The 20,821-nt window shown below is 49.8% G+C and overlaps 1 protein-coding gene and 1 long non-coding RNA gene across 3 annotated transcripts in view; one reads left to right on the forward strand and one right to left on the reverse strand.

The window, feature by feature from the left end:
- Positions 1-5,264, reverse strand: part of LOC135055772 (uncharacterized) — a 50,483-nt gene extending 45,219 nt beyond the window's left edge. For both annotated transcript variants that reach the window (XR_010243808.1, XR_010243809.1), the window contains exons 1-2: positions 5,112-5,264; positions 4,878-5,017 (exon numbers count right to left, since the gene is read on the reverse strand). This is a non-coding gene — a long non-coding RNA (uncharacterized LOC135055772). The remainder of the gene's footprint in view (positions 1-4,877; positions 5,018-5,111) is intronic.
- Positions 5,265-5,477: 213 nt separating this feature from the next.
- Positions 5,478-20,821, forward strand: part of PIGT (phosphatidylinositol glycan anchor biosynthesis class T) — a 70,213-nt gene continuing 54,869 nt past the window's right edge. Inside the window, exon 1 of the mRNA XM_063960202.1 lies at positions 5,478-5,719. Coding sequence (XP_063816272.1) covers positions 5,533-5,719 — 187 coding nt within the window. The 5' untranslated portion in view covers positions 5,478-5,532. The remainder of the gene's footprint in view (positions 5,720-20,821) is intronic.

Raw genomic sequence — 20,821 nt, forward strand, 5'->3', positions numbered from 1 at the left:
CAGAGGAGGGAACACATACACCGACCGGTACACCCACAGTGTTACCAGAGCGTCCACAGCTATCGCCTGAGGGTCCCTTGACCTGGCGCAATATCTTTTTAGCTTTTTGTTGAGGCGGGACGCCATCATGTCCACCTGTGGCCTTTCCCACCGGTGTACAATCATTTGGAAGACTTCTGGATGAAGTCCCCACTCTCCCGGGTGGAGGTCGTGTCTGCTGAGAAAGTCTGCTTCCCAGTTGTCCACTCCAGGAATGAACACTGCTGACAGTGCTAACACATGATTTTCCGCCCATCGGAGAATCCTTGTGGCTTCTGCCATTGCCATCCTGCTTCTTGTGCCGCCCTGTCGGTTTACATGGGCGACCGCCGTGATGTTGTCTGACTGGATCAGCACCGGCTGGTGTTGAAGCAGGGGTTTTGCCTGACTTAGGGCATTGTAAATGGCCCTTAGTTCCAGAATATTTATGTGTAGGGAAGTCTCCTGACTTGTCCATAGTCCCTGGAAGTTTCTTCCCTGTGTGACTGCCCCCCAACCTCGAAGGCTGGCATCCGTGGTCACCAGGACCCAGTCCTGTATGCCGAATCTGCGGCCCTCTAGAAGATGAGCACTCTGCAGCCACCACAACAGCGACACCCTGGTCCTTGGAGACAGGGTTATCAGCCGATGCATCTGAAGATGCGATCCGGACCACTTGTCCAACAGATCCCACTGAAAGATCCTTGCATGGAACCTTCCGAATGGAATTGCTTCGTAAGAAGCCACCATCTTTCCCAGGACTCGCGTGCAGTGGTGCACCGACACCTGTTTTGGTTTTAGGAGGTCTCTGACTAGAGATGACAACTCCTTGGCCTTCTCCTCCGGGAGAAACACTTTTTTCTGTTCTGTGTCCAGAACCATCCCCAGGAACAGTAGACGCGTTGTAGGAACCAGCTGCGACTTTGGAATATTCAGGATCCAGCCGTGCTGTTGTAGCACTTCCCGAGCTAGTGCTACACCGATCAACAACTGTTCCCTGGACCTCGTCTTTATAAGGAGATCGTCCAAGTACGGGATAATTAAAACTCCCTTTCTCCGAAGGAGTATCATCATTTCGGCCATTACCTTGGTAAATACCCTCGGTGCCGTGGACAGACCAAACGGCAACGTCTGGAATTGGTAATGACAGTCCTGTACCACAAATCTGAGGTACTCCTGGTGAGGAGGGTAAATGGGGACATGCAGGTAAGCATCCTTGATGTCCAGTGAAACCATGGAATCCCCCTCGTCCAGGCTTGCAATCACCGCCCTGAGCGATTCCATCTTGAACTTGAACCTTCTTATATAAGTGTTCAAGGATTTTAACATTTAAAATTGGTCTCACCGAACCGTCCGGTTTCGGTACCACAAACATTGTGGAATAGTAACACCGTCCTTGTTGAAGGAGGGGTACCTTGATTATCACCTGCTGAGAATACAGCTTGTGAATCGCCTCCAGCACTGCCTCCCTGTCCGGGGGAGCTGTCGGCAAGGCAGATTTGAGAAAACGGCGAGGGGGAGACGTCTCGAATTCCAGCTTGTACCCCTGAGATACTACTTGTAGAATCCAGGGATCCACCCGTGACCGAGCCCACTGGTCGCTGAAGTTCTTGAGACGGGCCCCCACCGTACCTGGCTCCGCCTGTGGAGCCCCAGCGTCATGCGGTGGACTTAGAGGAAGCGGGGGAGGACTTTTGTTCCTGGGAACTGGCTGTATGTTGCAGCTTTTTCCCTCTACCTCTGGGCAGAAAGGACGCGCCTCTAACCCGCTTGCCTTTCTGGGGCCGAAAGGACTATACCTGATAATACGGTGCTTTCTTTGGCTGTGAGGGAACATGGAGTAAAAATGCTGACTTCCCAGCTGTCGCTGTGGAAACGAGGTCCGAGAGACCATCCCCAAACAACTCCTCACCCTTGTAAGGCAATACTTCCATGTGCCTTTTAGAATCTGCATCTCCTGTCCACTGCCGAGTCCACAATCCTCTCCTGGCAGAAATGGACATTGCGTTTATTTTAGATGCCAGCCGGAAAATATCCCTCTGTGCATCTCTCATGTACAAGACAGCGTCTTTAATATGCTCTACGGTAAGCAATATAGTGTCCCTGTCTAGGGTATCAATGTTTTCCGACAGGGAATCTGACCACGCAGCTGCAGCACTGCACATCCATGCTGAAGCAATAGCCGGTCTCAGTATAATACCTGAGTGTGTATATACAGACTTCAGGATAGCCTCCTGCTTTCTATCTACAGGCTCCTTTATGGCGGCCGTGTCCGGAGACGGTAGTGCCACCTTTTTTGACAGACGTGTGAGCGCTTTATCCACCCTAGGGGATGTCTCCCAACGTGACCTATCCTCTGGCGGGAAAGGGTACGCCATTACTAACCTTTTAGAAATTACCAGTTTCTTATCGGGGGAAGCCCACGCTTCTTCACACACTTCATTTAATTCATCAGATGGGGGAAAAACCACTGGTAGTTTTTTCTCCCCAAACATAATACCCTTTTTTGTGGTACCTGGGGTAATATCAGAAATATGCAACACATTTTTCATTGCCGTAATCATGTAACGGGTGGCTCTATTGGAATGTACACTAGTCTCATCATCGTCGACACTGGAGTCAGTATCCGTGTCGACATCTGTGTCTGCCATCTGAGGTAGCGGGCGTTTTAGAGCCCTCGATGGCTTTAGAGACGTCTGGGCAGGCGCAGGCTGAGAAGCCGGCTGTCCCACATCTGCTATGTCGTCAAACCTTTTATGTAAGGAGTCGACACTGTCGCGTAATTCCTTCCACATAACAATTCCACTCAGGTGTCGACCCCGCAAGGGGTGACATCACATTTATCGGCACCTGCTCCGCCTCCACATAAGCCTCCTCATCAAACATGTCGACACAGCCGTACCGACACACCGCACACACACAGGGAATGCTCTGACTGAGGACAGGACCCCACAAAGCCCTTTGGGGAGACAGAGAGAGAGTATGCCAGCACACACCAACAGCGCTATATAACACAGGGATTAACACTATAACTGAGTGATATTTCCCAATAGCTGCTTGTATACACAATATTGCGCCTAAATTTAGTGCCTCCCCTCTCTTTTTTACCCTATGTAGTCTGGAAACTGCAGGGGAGAGCCTGGGAGCGATCCTTCCAGCGGAGCTGTGAGGGAAAATGGCGCCAGTGTGCTGAGGGAGATAGCCCCGCCCCTTTTTCAGCGGACTTCTTCCGCTTTTTTCTATGTATATCTGGCAGGGGTATTTTACACATATATAGTCTCTATGACTATATTATGTGTTATTTGCCAGCCAAGGTACTCAATATTGCAGCCCTGCCCCCCCCCCCCCCCCCCAGCGCCCTGCACCCATCAGTGACCGGAGTGTGAGGTGTGCATGGGAAGCAATGGCGCACAGCTGCAGTGCTGTGCGCTACCTTGATGAAGACCGAAGTCTTCGGCCGCCGATTTCCAGGACCCTCTTCTTGCTTCTGGCTCTGTAAGGGGGACGGCGGCGCGGCTCCGGGACCGGACGACCGAGGCTGGGCCTGTGTTCGATCCCTCTGGAGCTAATGGTGTCCAGTAGCCTAGAAGCCCAAGCTAGCTGCAAGCAGGTAGGTTCGCTTCTCTCCCCTTAGTCCCTCGTAGCAGTGAGTCTGTTGCCAGCAGATCTCACTGAAAATAAAAAACCTAAAATAAACTTTCTTTTTCTAAGAGCTCAGGAGAGCCCCTAGTGTGCATCCAGCTCAGCCGGGCACAAAATTCTAACAGAGGTCTGGAGGAGGGTCATAGAGGGAGGAGCCAGTGCACACCAGGTAGTCCTAAAGCTTTCTTTAGTTGTGCCCAGTCTCCTGCGGAGCCGCTATTCCCCATGGTCCTTACGGAGTTCCCAGCATCCACTAGGACGTCAGAGAAAGTGGCTTAGACCCCGCAGGGCGGACACTACTCCCCCCCCTTAGTCCCTCAAAGCAGGGAGGCTTCAAGGGACTAAGCCACAAAATCTGTTTTATTCAAGTGTCTCAGTTTAAAAGGGATAGCATGGTAAGCCAAAGAATAAGCTGGCCAATGCGGATCATCAACCCGTTACTCGGCCAGCCCCTTGACCAAAAAGTACTCTGTCAGCCCGAGGCATTTTAATAGAGGAGGGGGCCCGTGTGCAGACTCCGAGTGGGGCCCCTACTCTTCAGAGTGCAGTAGACTCTGGCACTGTGCATCTGCCATATTCCAGAGACTAAAGGCCCATACACACTGGGCGATTTTGAGCTGAAAGCAGTTCACTTTTGGTGTGTTGAGCTGCTTTCAGCTCAAAGCCGCCCAGTGTGTATGCCCCGGCGATGAGTGCTGATGCGCGCTCCCGCTTCTTCGTCGGCGGCTGCCGTTCATCTGCTGGTATTACCAGTAGATGAACGGCGGGGTGAGCTATGGAAAGCCGCTCACCGCCGCTGACATCGCTGGGCAGGGGGGAAAAGCCCTCAGTGTGTATGCACTGAGCACTTTTCAGCCCAGCGATGTCAGCGATCATCGCTGTGTATACACGCTGGGCAAAAACGCCCAGTGTGTATGCACCTTAAATCCCACACATTGCACCCATTATAGAAACTCCAATGCGGTCAACCTCGACAAAGAATAGTGGAGGAGATAATGCATAGCAATAACATAACACACTAGACAAAAACTTCCCCATCTACGCTATGTTCATTTTTCAGGCTGAGCATCACTTTTTGTTTTACAGTACAAAAAGTTTAGCAAATATGCTCTTAAAATAGGCTTCTGATATGTTTTGGTGATATATACAAATAAAAGACAAAAGTAATATAAAAGTAAACATCTAGAAAACAGATATATAAAATGCCATATAAATACCTGGTGGTGCCTGTAGAAATGGCCTTTGGGTGGAGCAGGACACGCCCACGCACTACATAAGTGGCCATAAAATAATTTTTCGTAGTTATGCCCAACATTCCCATCATGACAGAGCTCTCAAAGCCCCTACATCAGAATACCTGGGAGACATGAATCAACGATCTTTATTACAGACTCTGTGGATTCCACCTGCAACACATGTAACTAATTTCAACAACAGAAAAGATAACTAACAATGTTAAGGAGCTGTTTCATATAAAGCAAGAATTGCATAGTAAGTCACCATTCCAACAACAATAAATGCTGGGAGATGAGTCTAACCACAGAAGGCAAACAAGCAGCACTTCTCCATCTCAATGGGTGCCTACAATCCCGCAGCATTATTTCTGTGCTTGGTGCTCTAGTGTCTGACCTGTTCTTCTTCTTTTAGATCCAGAACTCACCCAGTAACGGAAAATGTTTTCTGATTGGACAGCTCTGGCAAGCTGTGATAGGGCAGATAATTCCGGTCATTGAATTGACTGAAGCAATGATGGTGACGTACATTAACCACGCCCTTGCCTTATGTTATTGGCTATCGAGATTCAGGGTGAAACTGATTGGCTAGTTTTAGGGATTGGTAGGGGGAAACCGGAAGAGAATGAGCTGCTGAAAGATGGATGGTGTGTGGCTGCTGCTTGCGGTCTCATTGCTCTTCGCAGCTCAGTGGGAGAATACCGCAGGCTTGCCTTATGGAGACTCGTTCCGAGAAGAGTTGCTCCTCACTCCGTTGCGCTCCGGAGACATCGCCGCCACCTTTCAGTTCCGGACGCGACTGGATTTCGATCTGCGACGTGAGAAAGGTGACAGCAGGGGGAGGCCCAGTGTGGGCTATAAGAGCACGCCGGCACTTGGGTTTAGGGGTAGGGTATCCTGGGCAGAGACCAAGCACATCACACAGTAGTGTCCCCTACAGTAGCTTGCAGTTGTAGATCGGTTACTCCTGTCACTACTGCTGACAGCTGACCCGTCTATATGGACAGTCCCCATGTTATTTTATTTCTGATACTGAAAAATGGCGCTGTGCAGATTTCGCTGTTCTGGATGTAGGATTATGCTCTACTGCTGCATATCATTAAATGTATGCAGCTTATTCCCCCAAAACACACGTTTTGTTAGTATCACCCAGTATCACAGAGGGACCACAGCAGATATCTGTGATATCTGATGTGATGCCTTTACTACCAGAAGCAGCTGCAGGGGATGCGATGCTGAAGTAATCGCGCTGAGTCCAAAAAAAAAGTGTGTCCCAGGGACCCCTCACTTTTAAAATCTGGGGTCCTACCAGTCTTTCTCATACGTCCTAGAGCAGGGGTGTCAAACTCAAATTCATCGGGGGCCGCATCAGCAGTTTGGTCCCCATCAAAGGGCCGGTTGTATCTGTAGGTCTATCCAAAATTTACCGCTCCACCTGCCTTATATGTGCCCAGCCATGTGCCCCCTTTTAAAGTGCCCAGCCATGTGCCCCCTTTTATAGTGCCCAGCCATGTGCCCCCTTTTATAGTGCACAGGTCCCCATTTTACACATTGTGGCAGGCACAGGTCCCCATTTTACACATTGTGGCAGGCACAGGTCCCCATTTTACACATTGTGGCAGGCACAGGTCCCCATTTTACACATTGTGGCAGGCACAGGTCCCCATTTTACACATTGTGGCAGGCACAGGTCCCCATTTTACACATTGTGGCAGGCACAGGTCCCCATTTTACACATTGTGGCAGGCACAGGTCCCCATTTTACACATTGTGGCAGGCACAGGTCCCCATTTTACACATTGTGGCAGGCACAGGTCCCCATTTTACACATTGTGGCAGGCACAGGTCCCCATTTTACACATTGTGGCAGGCACAGGTCCCCATTTTACACATTGTGGCAGGCACAGGTCCCCATTTTACACATTGTGGCAGGCACAGGTCCCCATTTTACACATTGTGGCAGGCACAGGTCCCCATTTTACACATTGTGGCAGGCACAGGTCCCCATTTTACACATTGTGGCAGGCACAGGTCCCCATTTTACACATTGTGGCAGGCACAGGTCCCCATTTTACACATTGTGGCAGGCACAGGTCCCCATTTTACACATTGTGGCAGGCACAGGTCCCCATTTTACACATTGTGGCAGGCACAGGTCCCCATTTTACACATTGTGGCAGGCACAGGTCCCCATTTTACACATAGCGGCAGGTACAGGTCCCCATTTTACACATTGTGGCAGGCACAGGTCCCCATTTTACACATTGTGGCAGGCACAGGTCCCCATTTTACACATAGCGGCAGGTACAGGTCCCCATTTTACACATTGTGGCAGGCACAGGTCCCCATTTTACACATTGTGGCAGGCACAGGTCCCCATTTTACACATAGCGGCAGGTACAGGTCCCCATTTTACACATTGTGGCAGGCACAGGTCCCCATTTTACACATTGTGGCAGGCACAGGTCCCCATTTTACACATTGTGGCAGGCACAGGTCCCCATTTTACACATAGCGGCAGGTACAGGTCCCCATTTTACACATTGTGGCAGGCACAGGTCCCCATTTTACACATTGTGGCAGGCACAGGTCCCCATTTTACACATAGCGGCAGGTACAGGTCCCCATTTTACACATTGTGGCAGGCACAGGTCCCCATTTTACACATTGTGGCAGGCACAGGTCCCCATTTTACACATAGCGGCAGGTACAGGTCCCCATTTTACACATTGTGGCAGGCACAGGTCCCCATTTTACACATTGTGGCAGGCACAGGTCCCCATTTTACACATAGCGGCAGGTACAGGTCCCCATTTTACACATTGTGGCAGGCACAGGTCCCCATTTTACACATTGTGGCAGGCACAGGTCCCCATTTTACACATTGTGGCAGGCACAGGTCCCCATTTTACACATTGTGGCAGGCACAGGTCCCCATTTTACACATTGTGGCAGGCACAGGTCCCCATTTTACACATTGTGGCAGGCACAGGTCCCCATTTTACACATTGTGGCAGGCACAGGTCCCCATTTTACACATAGCGGCAGGTACAGGTCCCCATTTTACACATTGCGGCAGGCACAGGTCCCCATTTTACACATTGTGGCAGGCACAGGTCCCCATTTTACACATTGTGGCAGGCACAGGTCCCCATTTTACACATTGTGGCAGGCACAGGTCCCCATTTTACACATAGCGGCAGGTACAGGTCCCCATTTTACACATTGCGGCAGGTGGTGGAAGGAGGGAGAGAGAGAGAAAGAGAGGAAGGGAGAGGGGCTGACTTACATTTGAAGCGGTTCTCGCCGCTCTTCAGCCGCCTCTCCCTCCTCGTCTGCGCGGCTCCCTTCTCCCTCCTCCGACGGGGTTTCGTTGAATGACGCGTTTGCGCCGTGACGTCACGACGCAATCGCGTCATTCCGCGAAACCCCGCCCCCCCCGAGCTGGGCACTCGGGAGAAGGGGGTTTCATGGCGGCGGCACCGCGGGCCATCAGACGAGGTCTGGCGGGCCGGATTTGGCCCGCGGGCCTTGTCTTTGACACCCCTGTCCTAGAGGATGCTGGCAGGCATGGACTGGCCCACAGGGGTACAGGGGAAACCACCGGTAGGCCCCACTGCCTGGGGGCCCACCTCCTGCTCTAAGGATCAGGTTCCAGTCTGTGCACTTGAATTATGCATTATACATATGTTACCTTATACAGGGCTATGGTGTATTTTCTACAGTGCATTGCTGTTATTAATCTGGTACATTATCATGCATTCAGCAGCTGAATTGACTGTATATATTTATGAAGGGGCTCAGACTTTGCACTCTCTAATGGTTGGTCAGAGCCGGCCCTAACCAATATGATGCCTTAGGCAAAATTTTGGCTGGTGCCCCCTAGCACCACCGCTGGTTCCGCCTCTGACTTTGCACCTCTTTCCCAGCACCATCACCCTTCACCTATAGCAGTCCTTATTTTGGTGTTTGTACCCCCTATATTTTAAATAGGAACAATTCGCACATTTGGCGCACAGCCCAATAAGTGGTGTGTTTTTGCTGGGAAGGGGCATGGCCACACAATAGTAACCTCAATTCTAATTACGCCACACAGTACTGCAACTTTATTCACATTTGATCTTGCGATAGTGTTCATAATTCATATTACATCCCACAGCAGTATCACTTTACCTTATAAACCTTACTCCTCACAGAAGAGCCTCTTATTCACATAACATCACACTGAATTGCTCCTTATTCACATTACACCACACTCTATTGCTCTTTATTCACATTAGATGACACAGTAGTGCCCTTTCTATATGCAACGCCACATAGTAGAGCACCTTATACACATAATGCCACACATTAGTAATGCATTTATACACCTAATTCCACACAGTAATGCCCCTTACACATATGAGACACCTTATTAATGTCCTTATAAACATAATGCACCTTACACATTATGACAACCTTTATTAATGCCCTTTTACACATAATGTCCCTTACACATATGCCGCACATTATTAATACCCTTATACACATAATGACACACATAGTGCCCCCTACACATTTGCTGCACATTATTAGTGCCCCTATACACATAATGACACACATACAGTAGTACCCTGTAACGCATATGCCGCACATTATTAATGCCCTTATACACATAACACGCATAGTGCCCCTTACACATATGTTGCACATTATTAATGCATCTTTACATGACACACATAATGCTCCTTACACATATTCCGAACACCACTGCAGAACCAACCCACTCACATGCACACAGCACTCACACTGTCACTAACACTGTGACCTCTGCCTCTGCTTGGATATAGATGTGTCCTCCTAAATCTTGCCTCAATGCTAATGTCGGGCACACCTCTTTTTTTTTTTTTTTTTTAATGAAAATGCATCTTATTTGCATTGATATGTGGCTAGGATGCACAAGCAGCTTCTGCTGATTAAAATGATATGCAGCATGCCTATATACTGTGTGCGACTGTGGCTGTATTTGCATATGAAATGCTACACACAGAATATAGGCATGCCGCATATCATTTTAATCAGCAGAAGCTGCTGATGCCCCTAGGCATACCAAATGCCCTAGGCAATTGCCTAGTTTGCCTATGCCTGGCTCTGTGGTTAGTCAAACCAATGAGGTGGCAGGCCACACCCCAAACATAGGCCCCTACCACTACATTCCCCCAGTGGGCCCTACATGCCCCCAGTCCGACACTGTATGCTGGGGACCACATCAAGACCATGGGGTATAGGCGGTTCCGCAGGAGCCATGGGCACTCTTAAGACTTTTCAATGGATGTGAACTGGCTCCTCCCCCTATGCCCCTCCTCCAGACCTCAGTTTTAGAAATGTGCCCAGGCAGACTGGATACACTGAGGAGCTCTACTGAGTTTCTCTGGAAAAGACTTATGTTAGTTTTTTTATTTTCAGGGAGATCTGCTGGCATCAAACTCCCTGCTTCGTGGGACTGAGGGGGCAGAAGTAGAACCAACTTCATAAAGAGTTTCATGGCTCTGCTTCTGGCTGACAGGACACCATAAGCTCCTGAAGGGTACTGAACGCTAGCCGGGTCTAGATGCTCACTCCCACAGCACGCCGTCACCCCCCTCGCAGAGCCAGAAGTCAGAAGACAGTGAGTTTAAGAAGAATGAACTTCTATCAAGTAAGTGACGGCTGAGGTCCGGCGCGGCTGGCGGGAGTGCAGCGCGCCATTGCTGCCCACACACACAGGCACTGCAGGGCGCGTGGGCACCCTGGGCAGCAAATAGACACCTCAAAACTGGCTAAAAGGGGGCATAAGGTGCCGCTGGCACAGCCCTATCCCCGCCAGTATAAATATTACAGTGATTAACTGAGTGTAAGGATGTGACATTGAGGGGGCGGAGCTTCTGCCTCAGCCAGCCAGCACACTGCTCAGCGCCATTTTCTCTCTCTCCTCAGGCTGCAGAGAACACGCTGGTCCTCTACTTCACTTCTGACAAGTACAGGGTGTTATTTGGGGGGGGGGCACAAGGCGTTGTGGTGCATTTTATAGTGTGATTATCTGTATAAAAGCGCTGTTGGGCTGTGGGCATTCTGTGTTCACACTCATTACGTACTGGCGCTGGGTTTGTGAACTGGCTGCTCCTATACTGTGTCCCTCTGACAGATTTTACTGTGGGTCTGTCACCAAAATAAGTCCCAGTGTGTCTGTGAGTGTGGTGTACACGTATGAGGCATGTCTGAGGCAGGGAGTTCCTCCCCGGAGGAAACCATGTTAGGGACACAGAGTTGTAATGTGGTGGCGCTGCCGGCACACGAAGAGCCTGCATGGGTGAAAGAAATGCGTGACAGTATGCATCTGATTAACCAAAGATTAGAGAAGTCTGAATCTAAGGCTGCATGCTGGAGATGATCTGTGGAAGATGTGATTTTTCAGGATGCTGTTATTCCTTATGCAGGTGGCCCCTCTGGGTCACATAAGAGACCATTTGCGAATGTTGTAAACACTGATACCGACACAGACTCTGATTCTTGTGTCGACGATAGTGACTCCAGAGAGATAGATCGTAAATTGGCAAAAAGTATACAATATATGATTGTGGCTATAAGGGACGTGTTGGAGGTTACAGAAACCACTCCTGTACCTCAGGAGAAGGCTTATTTATGTAACGAAAATAAATCCAAAGTCACGTTCCCTCCTTCAAACGAACTAAATGCTCTTTTTGAAGGGATGTGGGTGAATCCTGATAAGAAATTTCGTATTCCCTAAAGGATTCAGATAGCTTATCCTTTCCCGGCTGAGGACAGAAAAAGATGGGAGTCACCCCCTGTGTTAGACAGTGCACTTTCCAGGTTGACAAAGAAGGTAATTCTCCTTGCACCTGGCACGGCTTCACTTAAGGATCCGGCAGACCGTAAAATGGAAACGACATTGAAATCCATTTATGTTGGCAATGGTACGCTGCTCAGGCCCACTAATGCCTGCGCGTAGGTGAGTCGCGCTATTGAAAAATGGTCAGAAAGCGTGTCATCAGAATTTGACACGATTGATAAAGATGAGATACTCCTTAAGTTAGGGAATATCAAGGACGCTGCCGCCTACATGCTGGAAGCAATGAAGGCTATTGGACTCTTGAGTTCACAAGCCGCTACCATGGCAGTATCGGCTAGGTGGGCTTTGTGGATTCGCCAGTGGAATGCGGATGCAGATTCCAAAAGAAACATGGAGGCTCTCCCATATAAAGGTGAGGCCTTATTTGGCGATGGCCTGGATGCGTTAGTCTCGGCGGCTACCGCAGGTAAGTCAGCATTTTTGCCCTCTGCGCCTGCACTGGCAAAAAAGACCTATCACCCGCAAATGCAGTCCTTTCGGCCCAATAAATACAAAAAGGCGAGAGAATCCCCCTTCTTTGCAGGTAGGGGAAAATGAAAGAAGTCCGCAGCGGCTCCAGGTTCCCAAGAGCAGAAGTCTACCCCTAATTCTGCCAAATCCTCAGCATGACGCTGGAACTCCCTTGCGGGAGGCCGCTCGGATGGGAGCACGTCTCAAACTGTTCAGCCAAGGTTGGATTCTGCCTGGCCTGGATCCCTGGGTGTTACAAATAGTATCCCAGGGATACAAACTGGAGTTTCAAGACGTTCCCCATGCCGATTTTTCAAATCGACCTTGCCAGTTTCTCCGCCAGAGAGAGAAGCAGTAACAGCGGCAATCCAAAAATTGTTTCAGGACCAGGTCATAGTCCTGGTACCGTTGTCACAACAAGGGCGGGGTTTTTATTCAAGCCTCTTTGTTGTTCCGAAGCCGGACGGCTCGGTCAGACCGATCCTAAACCTAAAGGATCTGAAAAGGTTCAAGTTCAAGATGGAATCACTTCAGGTGGTGATTTCCAGTCTGGAGGAGGGGGACTATTTGGTGTCGGTGGACATAAAGGATGCTTACCTGCATGTTCCCATTTATCCTCCTCACCAGGCTTATCTGAGATTCGCGGTTCAGGATTGCCATTACCAATTCCAGACGTTACCTTTTGGCCTCTCCTCAGCGCCGAGGGTATTCACCAAGGTGATTACGGAGATGATGGTCCTTCGTCAGAAAGGAGTCAATATAATTCCTTATCCAGAGTTTATGGTCTCACTGGACAAAAAGGATGCATACCTTCACGTCCCCATATACCCTCCACATCAGGCGTTCCTGAGATTCGCTGTACAGGATTGTCATTACCAATTTCAGACGTTGCCGTTTGGGCTTTCCACGGCCCCGAGGATTTTCACCAAGGTAATGGCAGAAATGATGGTGCTCCTGCGCAAGCAGGGGGTCACAATTATCCCATACTTGGACGATCTGATAAAAGCGAAATCAAGAGAACACTTACTGAAAAATGTGGAGCTCTCTCTGAGGGTGCTACAACAACACGGCTGGCTTCTAAATTTGCAGAAGTCGCAGTTGGTTCCGACAACTCGGCTGTCGTTCTTGGGCATGATTCTGGATACGGAAAGACAGAGGGTTTTTCTTCGAGTGGAAAAAGCTCAGGAAATCCAGACCATGGTCAAGGATCTGCTAAAACCAAAAAGAGTATCGATTCATCAATGCACTCGAGTGTTGGGAAAGATGGTGGCGGCCTACGAGGCCATTCCGTTTGTCAGGTCTCATGGAAGAGCTTTTCAGTGGGACCTACTGAACAAGTGGTCAGGGTCCCATCTCCAAATGCATCGGTTGATATGCCTGTCCCCCAGGGCCAGGATTTCTCTCCTGTGGTGGCTCCAGGGGGCTCGCCTTCTAGAGGGTCGCAGGTTCGGAATTCAGGACTGGGTTCTCGTGACCACGGACGTGAGCCTCCAAGGATGGGGAGCGGTCACACAGGGAATAAACTTTCAGGGAATATGGTCAAGCCAGGAGGCTTGTCTGCACATAAATGTGCTGGAATTAAGGGCCATATACAACGGCCTGAGACAGGCGGAGCACCTTCTTCGCAACCTACCGTCTCTGATCCAGTCAGACAACGTCACAGCCGTGGCGCATGTAAACCGACAAGGCGGAACAAGGAGCAGAACAGCAATGGCAGAGACCACCAGGATTCTTCGCTGGGCGGAAAATCACGTGAGCGCTCTGTCAGCAGTATTCATTCCAGGAGTGGACAACTGGGAAGCAGACTTCCTCAGACACGATCTCCATCCAGGAGAGTGGGGACTTCATCAAGAGGTCTTTGCAGATGTGACAAGTTGCTGGGGACTCCCTCATATAGACATGATGGCGTCACGCCTCAACAAGAAGCTTCGGACGTATTGTTCAAGGTCAAGGCACCCTCAGGCGATAGCGGTGGACGCGCTGGTAACACCATGGGTGTATCAGGCGGTCTGTGTTCCCTCCACTTCCGCTCATCTCGAAAATATTGAGGATAATAAGAACAAAGGTTCAGATGATACTCATTGTTCCAGATTGGCCTCGAAGGGCCTGGTATCCAGATCTTCAGGATATGCTCACGGAAGATCCTTGGCCTCTTCCTCTCAGAGAGGACCTGTTACAACAGGGGCCGTGTGTGTTCCAGGACTTACCGCGATTACGCTTGACGGCATGGCAGTTGAACGCCAGATCCTAGCTAGGAAAGGTATTCCAGGGGAAGTCATCCCTACTCTACTTAAAGCTAGGAAGGAGGTGACGGCGAAGCACTATCACCGTATCTGGAGGAAGTATGTGTCTTGGTGTGAATCCAAGAATGCTCCTACGGAGGATTTCCAGCTGGGTCGTTTTCTCCATTTTCTACAGACAGGAGTGGATATGGGCCTGAAGTTAGGCTCCATTAAGGTGCATATTTCGGCATTATCAATATTCTTTCAGAAGGAATTGGCTTCTCTTCCAGAAGTGCAGACTTTTGTGAAGGGAGTACTGCACATCCAACCTCCTTAAATCACATTGGTTTGAACCTCTTCAAACTGTTGACTTGAAATTTCTCACTTGGAAAGTGGTCATGTTATTGGCCTTGGCTTCGGCAAAGGCGGGTATCAGAATTGGCGGACTTGTCTCACAAGAGCCCCTATCTGATTTTCCATGTAGATAGAGCGGAATTGAGAACTCGTCCTCAATTTCTACCCAAGGTGGTTTCGTCGTTTCACATGAACCAACCTATTGTGGTGCTGGTGGCTACGGATGTCTTGGAGGATTCTAAGTCCCTTGATGTGGTCAGGGCTTTAAAAATCTCTGTAGCCAGAACGGCTCGTATTAGGAAAACAGAGGCACTGTTTGTCCTGTATACTGCCAACAAGATTGGCGCGCCTGCTTCCAAGCAGACTATTGCACGCTGGATCTGTAACACGATTCAGCAGGCTCATTCTACAGCTGGTTTGCCGTTACCAAAATCGGTAAAGGCCCATTCCATTAGGAAGGTGGGCTCATCTTGGGCGGCTGCCCGAGGCGTCTCTGCATTACAGCTTTGCCGAGCAGCTACTTGGTCGGGGTCAAACAACTGGAGTCTGGAGGAGGGGCATAGAGGGAGGAGCCAGTTCACGCCCATTAAAGGTCTTAAAGTGCCCATGTCTCCTGCGGAGCCCGTCTATACCCCATGGTCCTTACGTAGTCCCCAGCATCCTCTACGGAAAGATTTACCGGTAGGTTTAAAATCTGATTTTCTTCAGGTGGAAAAGGCTCTGGAAATCCAGAAAATGGTAAAACAGATATTGAAACCATCAAGTGTGTCGATCCATCAGTGCATTCGGTTGTTGGGGAAGATGGTTGCGCCCTACGAGGCCATACAGTTTGGCAGGTTCCATGCCAGAGTATTCCAGTGGGACCTGTTGGACAAGTGGTTGGGGTCACACCTACACATGCACCAAAAAATAATCCTGTCGTCAAAAAACAGGATTTCGCTCCTGTGGTGGTTACACAGCTCTCGCCTACTAGAGGGACGCAGGTTCGGGATTCAGGACTGACTCCTGGTAACCACGGATGCAAGTCTCCGAGGCTGGGGAGCCGTCTCTCAGAGAGAGAACTTCCAAGGACGTTGGTCACATCAGGAAGCCTGCCTTCACATAAACGTGCTGGAGCTGAGAGCTATTTACAACGGCCTTCAACAAGCTGTACATCTTCTTCAAGACCGTCCCGTGCAGATACAGGCGGACAATGTAACAGCAGTCGCGTACATAAACAGGCAGGGCGGAATGAAAAGCAGAGCGGCAATGGCAGAGGCGACAAAAATCCTCCGCTGGGCAGAAAAACATCTACAAGCTCTGTCTGCAATATTCATTCCGGGAGTAGACCACTGGGAAGCAGACTTCCTCAGCAGACACGATCTCCATCCAGGAGAGTGGGGCCTCCACCAAGAAGTCTTTGCAGAGGTGACAAGTCCTTGGGGAGTTCCTCAAGTAGACATGATGGCATCTCGCCTCAACAAGAAGCTTCAGAGATACTGTTCCAGGTCGAGAGACCCTCAAGCAGTAGCAGTGGATGCGCTAGTGACCCAGTGGGTTTTCCAGTCAGTGTAGGTCTTCCCTCCACTTCCGCTGATCCCAAGGGTACTCTGGATCATAAGTAAAACAAGGGTTCGAGCAATCTTCATTGCCCAAGACTGGCCAAGGAGGGCTTGGTACCCAGATCTTCAGCAGTTGCTCATAAAAGATCCTCGGCCTCTTCCTCTTCGCGAGGACCTGCCGCAGCAGGGGACGTGCGTGTATCAAGACTTACCGCGGCTACGTTTGACGGCATGGCTGTTGAGCGCCGGATCCTAGCCAGGAAGGGTATTCCCAAGGAAGTCATCCCCACTCTTATTCAGGCCAGAAAGGGAGTAACGTCGAAACATTACCACCGTATTTGGAGAAAATATGTGTCTTGGTGTGAATCCAAGAAAGCTCCTACGGAAGAGTTTCATTTAGGACGTTTCCTCCATTTTTTTTTTTTATTTTTTATTTTTTTACAGGCTGGTGTGGAGGCGGTCCTCCGATTGGTATCAATCAAGGTCCAGATTTCGGCCTTGTCAGTGTTCTTCCAAAAACAATTGCCCTTTCTTCCAGAGGTTCAGACCTTCGTGAAAGGGGTTCTGCACATCCAGCCTCCATTCGTGCCTCCGGTGGCACCATGGGACCTTAGCGTGGTGTTGCAGTTCCTTCAATCGGATTGGTTTGAGCCTCTACAAAAGATAGAGTTGAAGTTTTTCACTTGGAAAGTGGTGATGCTTTTGGCTTTGGCATCTGCAAAATGGGTGTCTGAATTGGGGGCCTTGTATCACAAGAGCATTACCTAATCTTCCATGAAGATAGGGCAGAGTTGAGAACTCGACAACACTTTCTTCCTAAGCTGGTTTCATCTTTCCACATAAACCAGGCATGTCCAAACTGCGGCCCTCCAGCTGTTGAGAAACTACACATCCCAGCGCGCCCTGATACAGTTTTACTGTCAAAGAATGCTAAAGCTGTGTCAGGGCATGCTGGGATGTGTAGTTTCTCAACAGCTGGAGGGCCGCAGTTTGGACATGCCTGACATAAACAAACCTATTGTAGTGCCGGTAGTTACTGACACATTCCCTGAATCAAAGTTTCTAGATGTGGTTAGAGCTTTGAAAATCTATATTGCTAGAACGGCTCGTATATGGAAAACAGAGGCCCTGCTTGTCCTGTATGCTCACAACAAAATTGGGTGTCCTGCTACCAAGCAGACTATTGCACGTTGGATCAGAAATACGATTCTGCAAGCTCATACTACGGCTGGATTGCCGTTACCGACGTCGGTAAAGGTCCACTCCACTAGGAAGGTGGGCTTATCCTGGGCGGCTGCCCGGGGGGTCTCTGCATTACAACTGTGCTGAGCAGCTACTTGGTCAGGGTTAAACACATTTGCAAAGTTCTACAAGTTTGACACCTTGGCCGATGAAGACCTAAAGTTTGGTCAATCGGTGTTGCAGGGTCATCCACACATTCCCGCCCGCACTGGAGCTTTGGTATAAACCCCATGGTCTTGATGTGGTCCCCAGCATCCTCTAGGACGTATGAGAAAACAACAGGATTTTGATACCTACCAGTAAATCCTTTTCTCCTAGTCCGTAGAGCAGGCATTCCCAACCGCGGTCCTCAAGGCACACCAACAGTGCAGGTTTTTGTGATATCCAGGCTGCAGCACAGATGGTTAAATCAAAATAACTGAGGTACTAATTAAGTCACCTGTGTTCAAGCCTGGATATCACTAAAACCAGAACTGTTAGTGTGCCTTGAGGACCGAGGTTGGGAAACACTGCCGTAGAGGATGCTGGGCGCCCGTCCCAGTGCGTACTTTACCTGCAGTTTACTTATTCGGGTTACACAAGTTGTGTTCTCTTCAATTGCAGCAACATGTTGAAACTTTTCATGCCTGTTGGCGTGTGATATGTTGAATGCCATGTGTGCGGCATGGTTGAGGGTGTGAGTTGGTATGTATCTCACCACTAGTACTAAAGTTAGTCCTTCCCTCGAAATGTCCGTCTCCCTGGGCACAGTTCCTATAACTGAGGTCTGGAGGAGGAGCATAGGGGGAGGAGCCAGTTCACACCCATTGAAAAGTCTTAAGAGTGCCCATGGTTCCTGCGGAACCGCCTATACCCCATGGTCTTGTTGTGGTCCCCAGCATCCTCTACGGACTAGGAGAAAAGGATTTACCGGTAGGTATCAAAATCCTGTTTTTTCTGGGTCCCATCGGAAAGAAGGTTTTTATTAATCTTATAAAAATATAAAAACACAGACTTAATTTGGACACTACAAAGTGTTGAAAGGGGGAGGAGGGGGTGGCAATGCTGCTGGGCTGTGTAACATACAGGACACTGCACTAGAGCTGTAACTAGACATTTTGGCACCCTAAGGCAGAAAGCTACTTAGTGCTCCCCTTCCTACATGCCAAATCATGTTTAAATTTAGGGCCGTTGCTTCGTGGGGAAGGGGCGTGGCCGCATAATAGTGGCAATTCAAATTACGCATCACAGAAGTGCCGCTTATAAACATTGCACCAGGTAGAGGCTCTCATTCCGAGTTGTTCGCTCGCTAGCTACTTTTAGCAGAAATGCAAACACAAAGCCGCTGCCCTCTGGGAGTGTATCTTAGCATAGCAGAATTGCTAACGAAAGATTAGCAATTCTGCTATTAAGTATTTCCCTGCAGTTTCTGAGTAGCTCCAGACCTACTCCTAGATTGCGATCACCTCAGTACGTTTAGTTCCTGGTTTGACGTCACAAACACGCCCAGCGTCCGGCCAGCCACTCCTCCCTTTCTCCAGCCACTCCTGCGTTATTACCTGGCACGCCTGCGTTTTTTAGCACACTCCCTAAAAACTGCCAGTTTCCGCCCAGAAACACCCACTTCCTGTCAATCACACTACGATCAGCAGAGCGATTGAAAAGCTTTGTTCGCCCGTGAGTAAAATAGCATAGTTTTGTGTAAAATTGCTTAGCGCGTGTGCCCTGCTGTGCATACGCATGCACAGAACTGCCGAATTTTAGCCTATTAGCAATTCTGCTATAAATAGCAACGAGCGAACAACTCGTAATGACCACCAGAGAACGGAGAAACATTGCACCAGGTAGAGCATGGAGACATAGTGTTCACTCTAGGATTTTTTTAGGGCAGGGTGCTGATCACGGGGAGGGCACATTTTTCATTCGGGAGGGCAAAATTAGGTACATACTATAATGCTTGGTGCTCCCATCTGTGCAAGTCAAAGCATGGACAGTGCGCACCGAAGGCGCGCTGCAAAGTTTAGGGGCGTTGTTTCGTGGGGAAGGGGCGTAGCCACATAATAGTGGCAATTCACATTACACCACACAGTAGTGCAGCTAATACACATTGCACCAGGTAGAACCTCCTATACACACTGCGACAGGTAGAGCACGTTATACATATTGCGCCAGATAGAGCACATTATACACAATGCACCAGGTAGAGAGCACTGAGGCACATTGCACCAGGTAGAAAGCACTGAGGCACATTGCACCAAGTAGAGAGCACTGAGATTGAAGTTTACAGCTGCAGTACTTACAAGGTAAATTTAGCCCCCCTTACACTGATATACACACAGCACTGTATCACTGAGACCCCCATACACTGATTATACACACAGCACTGTATCACTGAGCCCCCTGTACGCTGACACACACAGCACTGTATCACTGAGCCCCCTGTACGCGGACACACAGCACTGTATCACTGAGCCCACTGTACGCGGACACACACAGCACTGTATCACTGAGCCCCCTGTACGCTGACACACACAGCACTGTATCACTGAGCCCCCTGTACGCTGACACACACAGCACTGTATCACTGAGCCCCCTGTACGCTGACACACACAGCACTGTATCACTGAGCCCCCTGTACGCTGACACACACAGCACTGTATCACTGAGACCCCTGTACGCTGACACACACAGCACTGTATCACTGAGACCCCCATACACTGATTATATACACAGCACTGTATCACTGAGCCCCCTGTACGCTGAGACACACAGCACTGTATCACTGAGCCCCCTGTACGCTGACACACAGCACTGTATCACTGAGCCCCCTGTACGCGGACACACACAGCACTGTATCACTGAGCCCCCTGTACGCGGACACACAGCACTGTATCACTGAGCCCCCTGTACGCGGACACACACAGCACTGTATCACTGAGCCCCCTGTACGCTGACACACACAGCACTGTATCACTGAGCCCCCTGTACGCTGACACACACAGCACTGTATCACTGAGCCCCCTGTACGCTGAGACACACAGCACTGTATCACTGAGCCCCCTGTACGCTGACACACAGCACTGTATCACTGAGCCCCCTGTACGCGGACACACAGCACTGTATCACTGAGCCCCCTGTACGCGGGGACACACAGCACTGTATCACTGAGCCCCCTGTACGCGGACACACACAGCACTGTATCACTGAGCCCCCTGTACGCTGACACACACAGCACTGTATCACTGAGCCCCC

This window comes from Pseudophryne corroboree, chromosome 3, assembly GCF_028390025.1.
Source record: "Pseudophryne corroboree isolate aPseCor3 chromosome 3, aPseCor3.hap2, whole genome shotgun sequence".
In the NCBI taxonomy this organism is placed as follows: Eukaryota; Metazoa; Chordata; class Amphibia; order Anura; family Myobatrachidae; genus Pseudophryne; species Pseudophryne corroboree.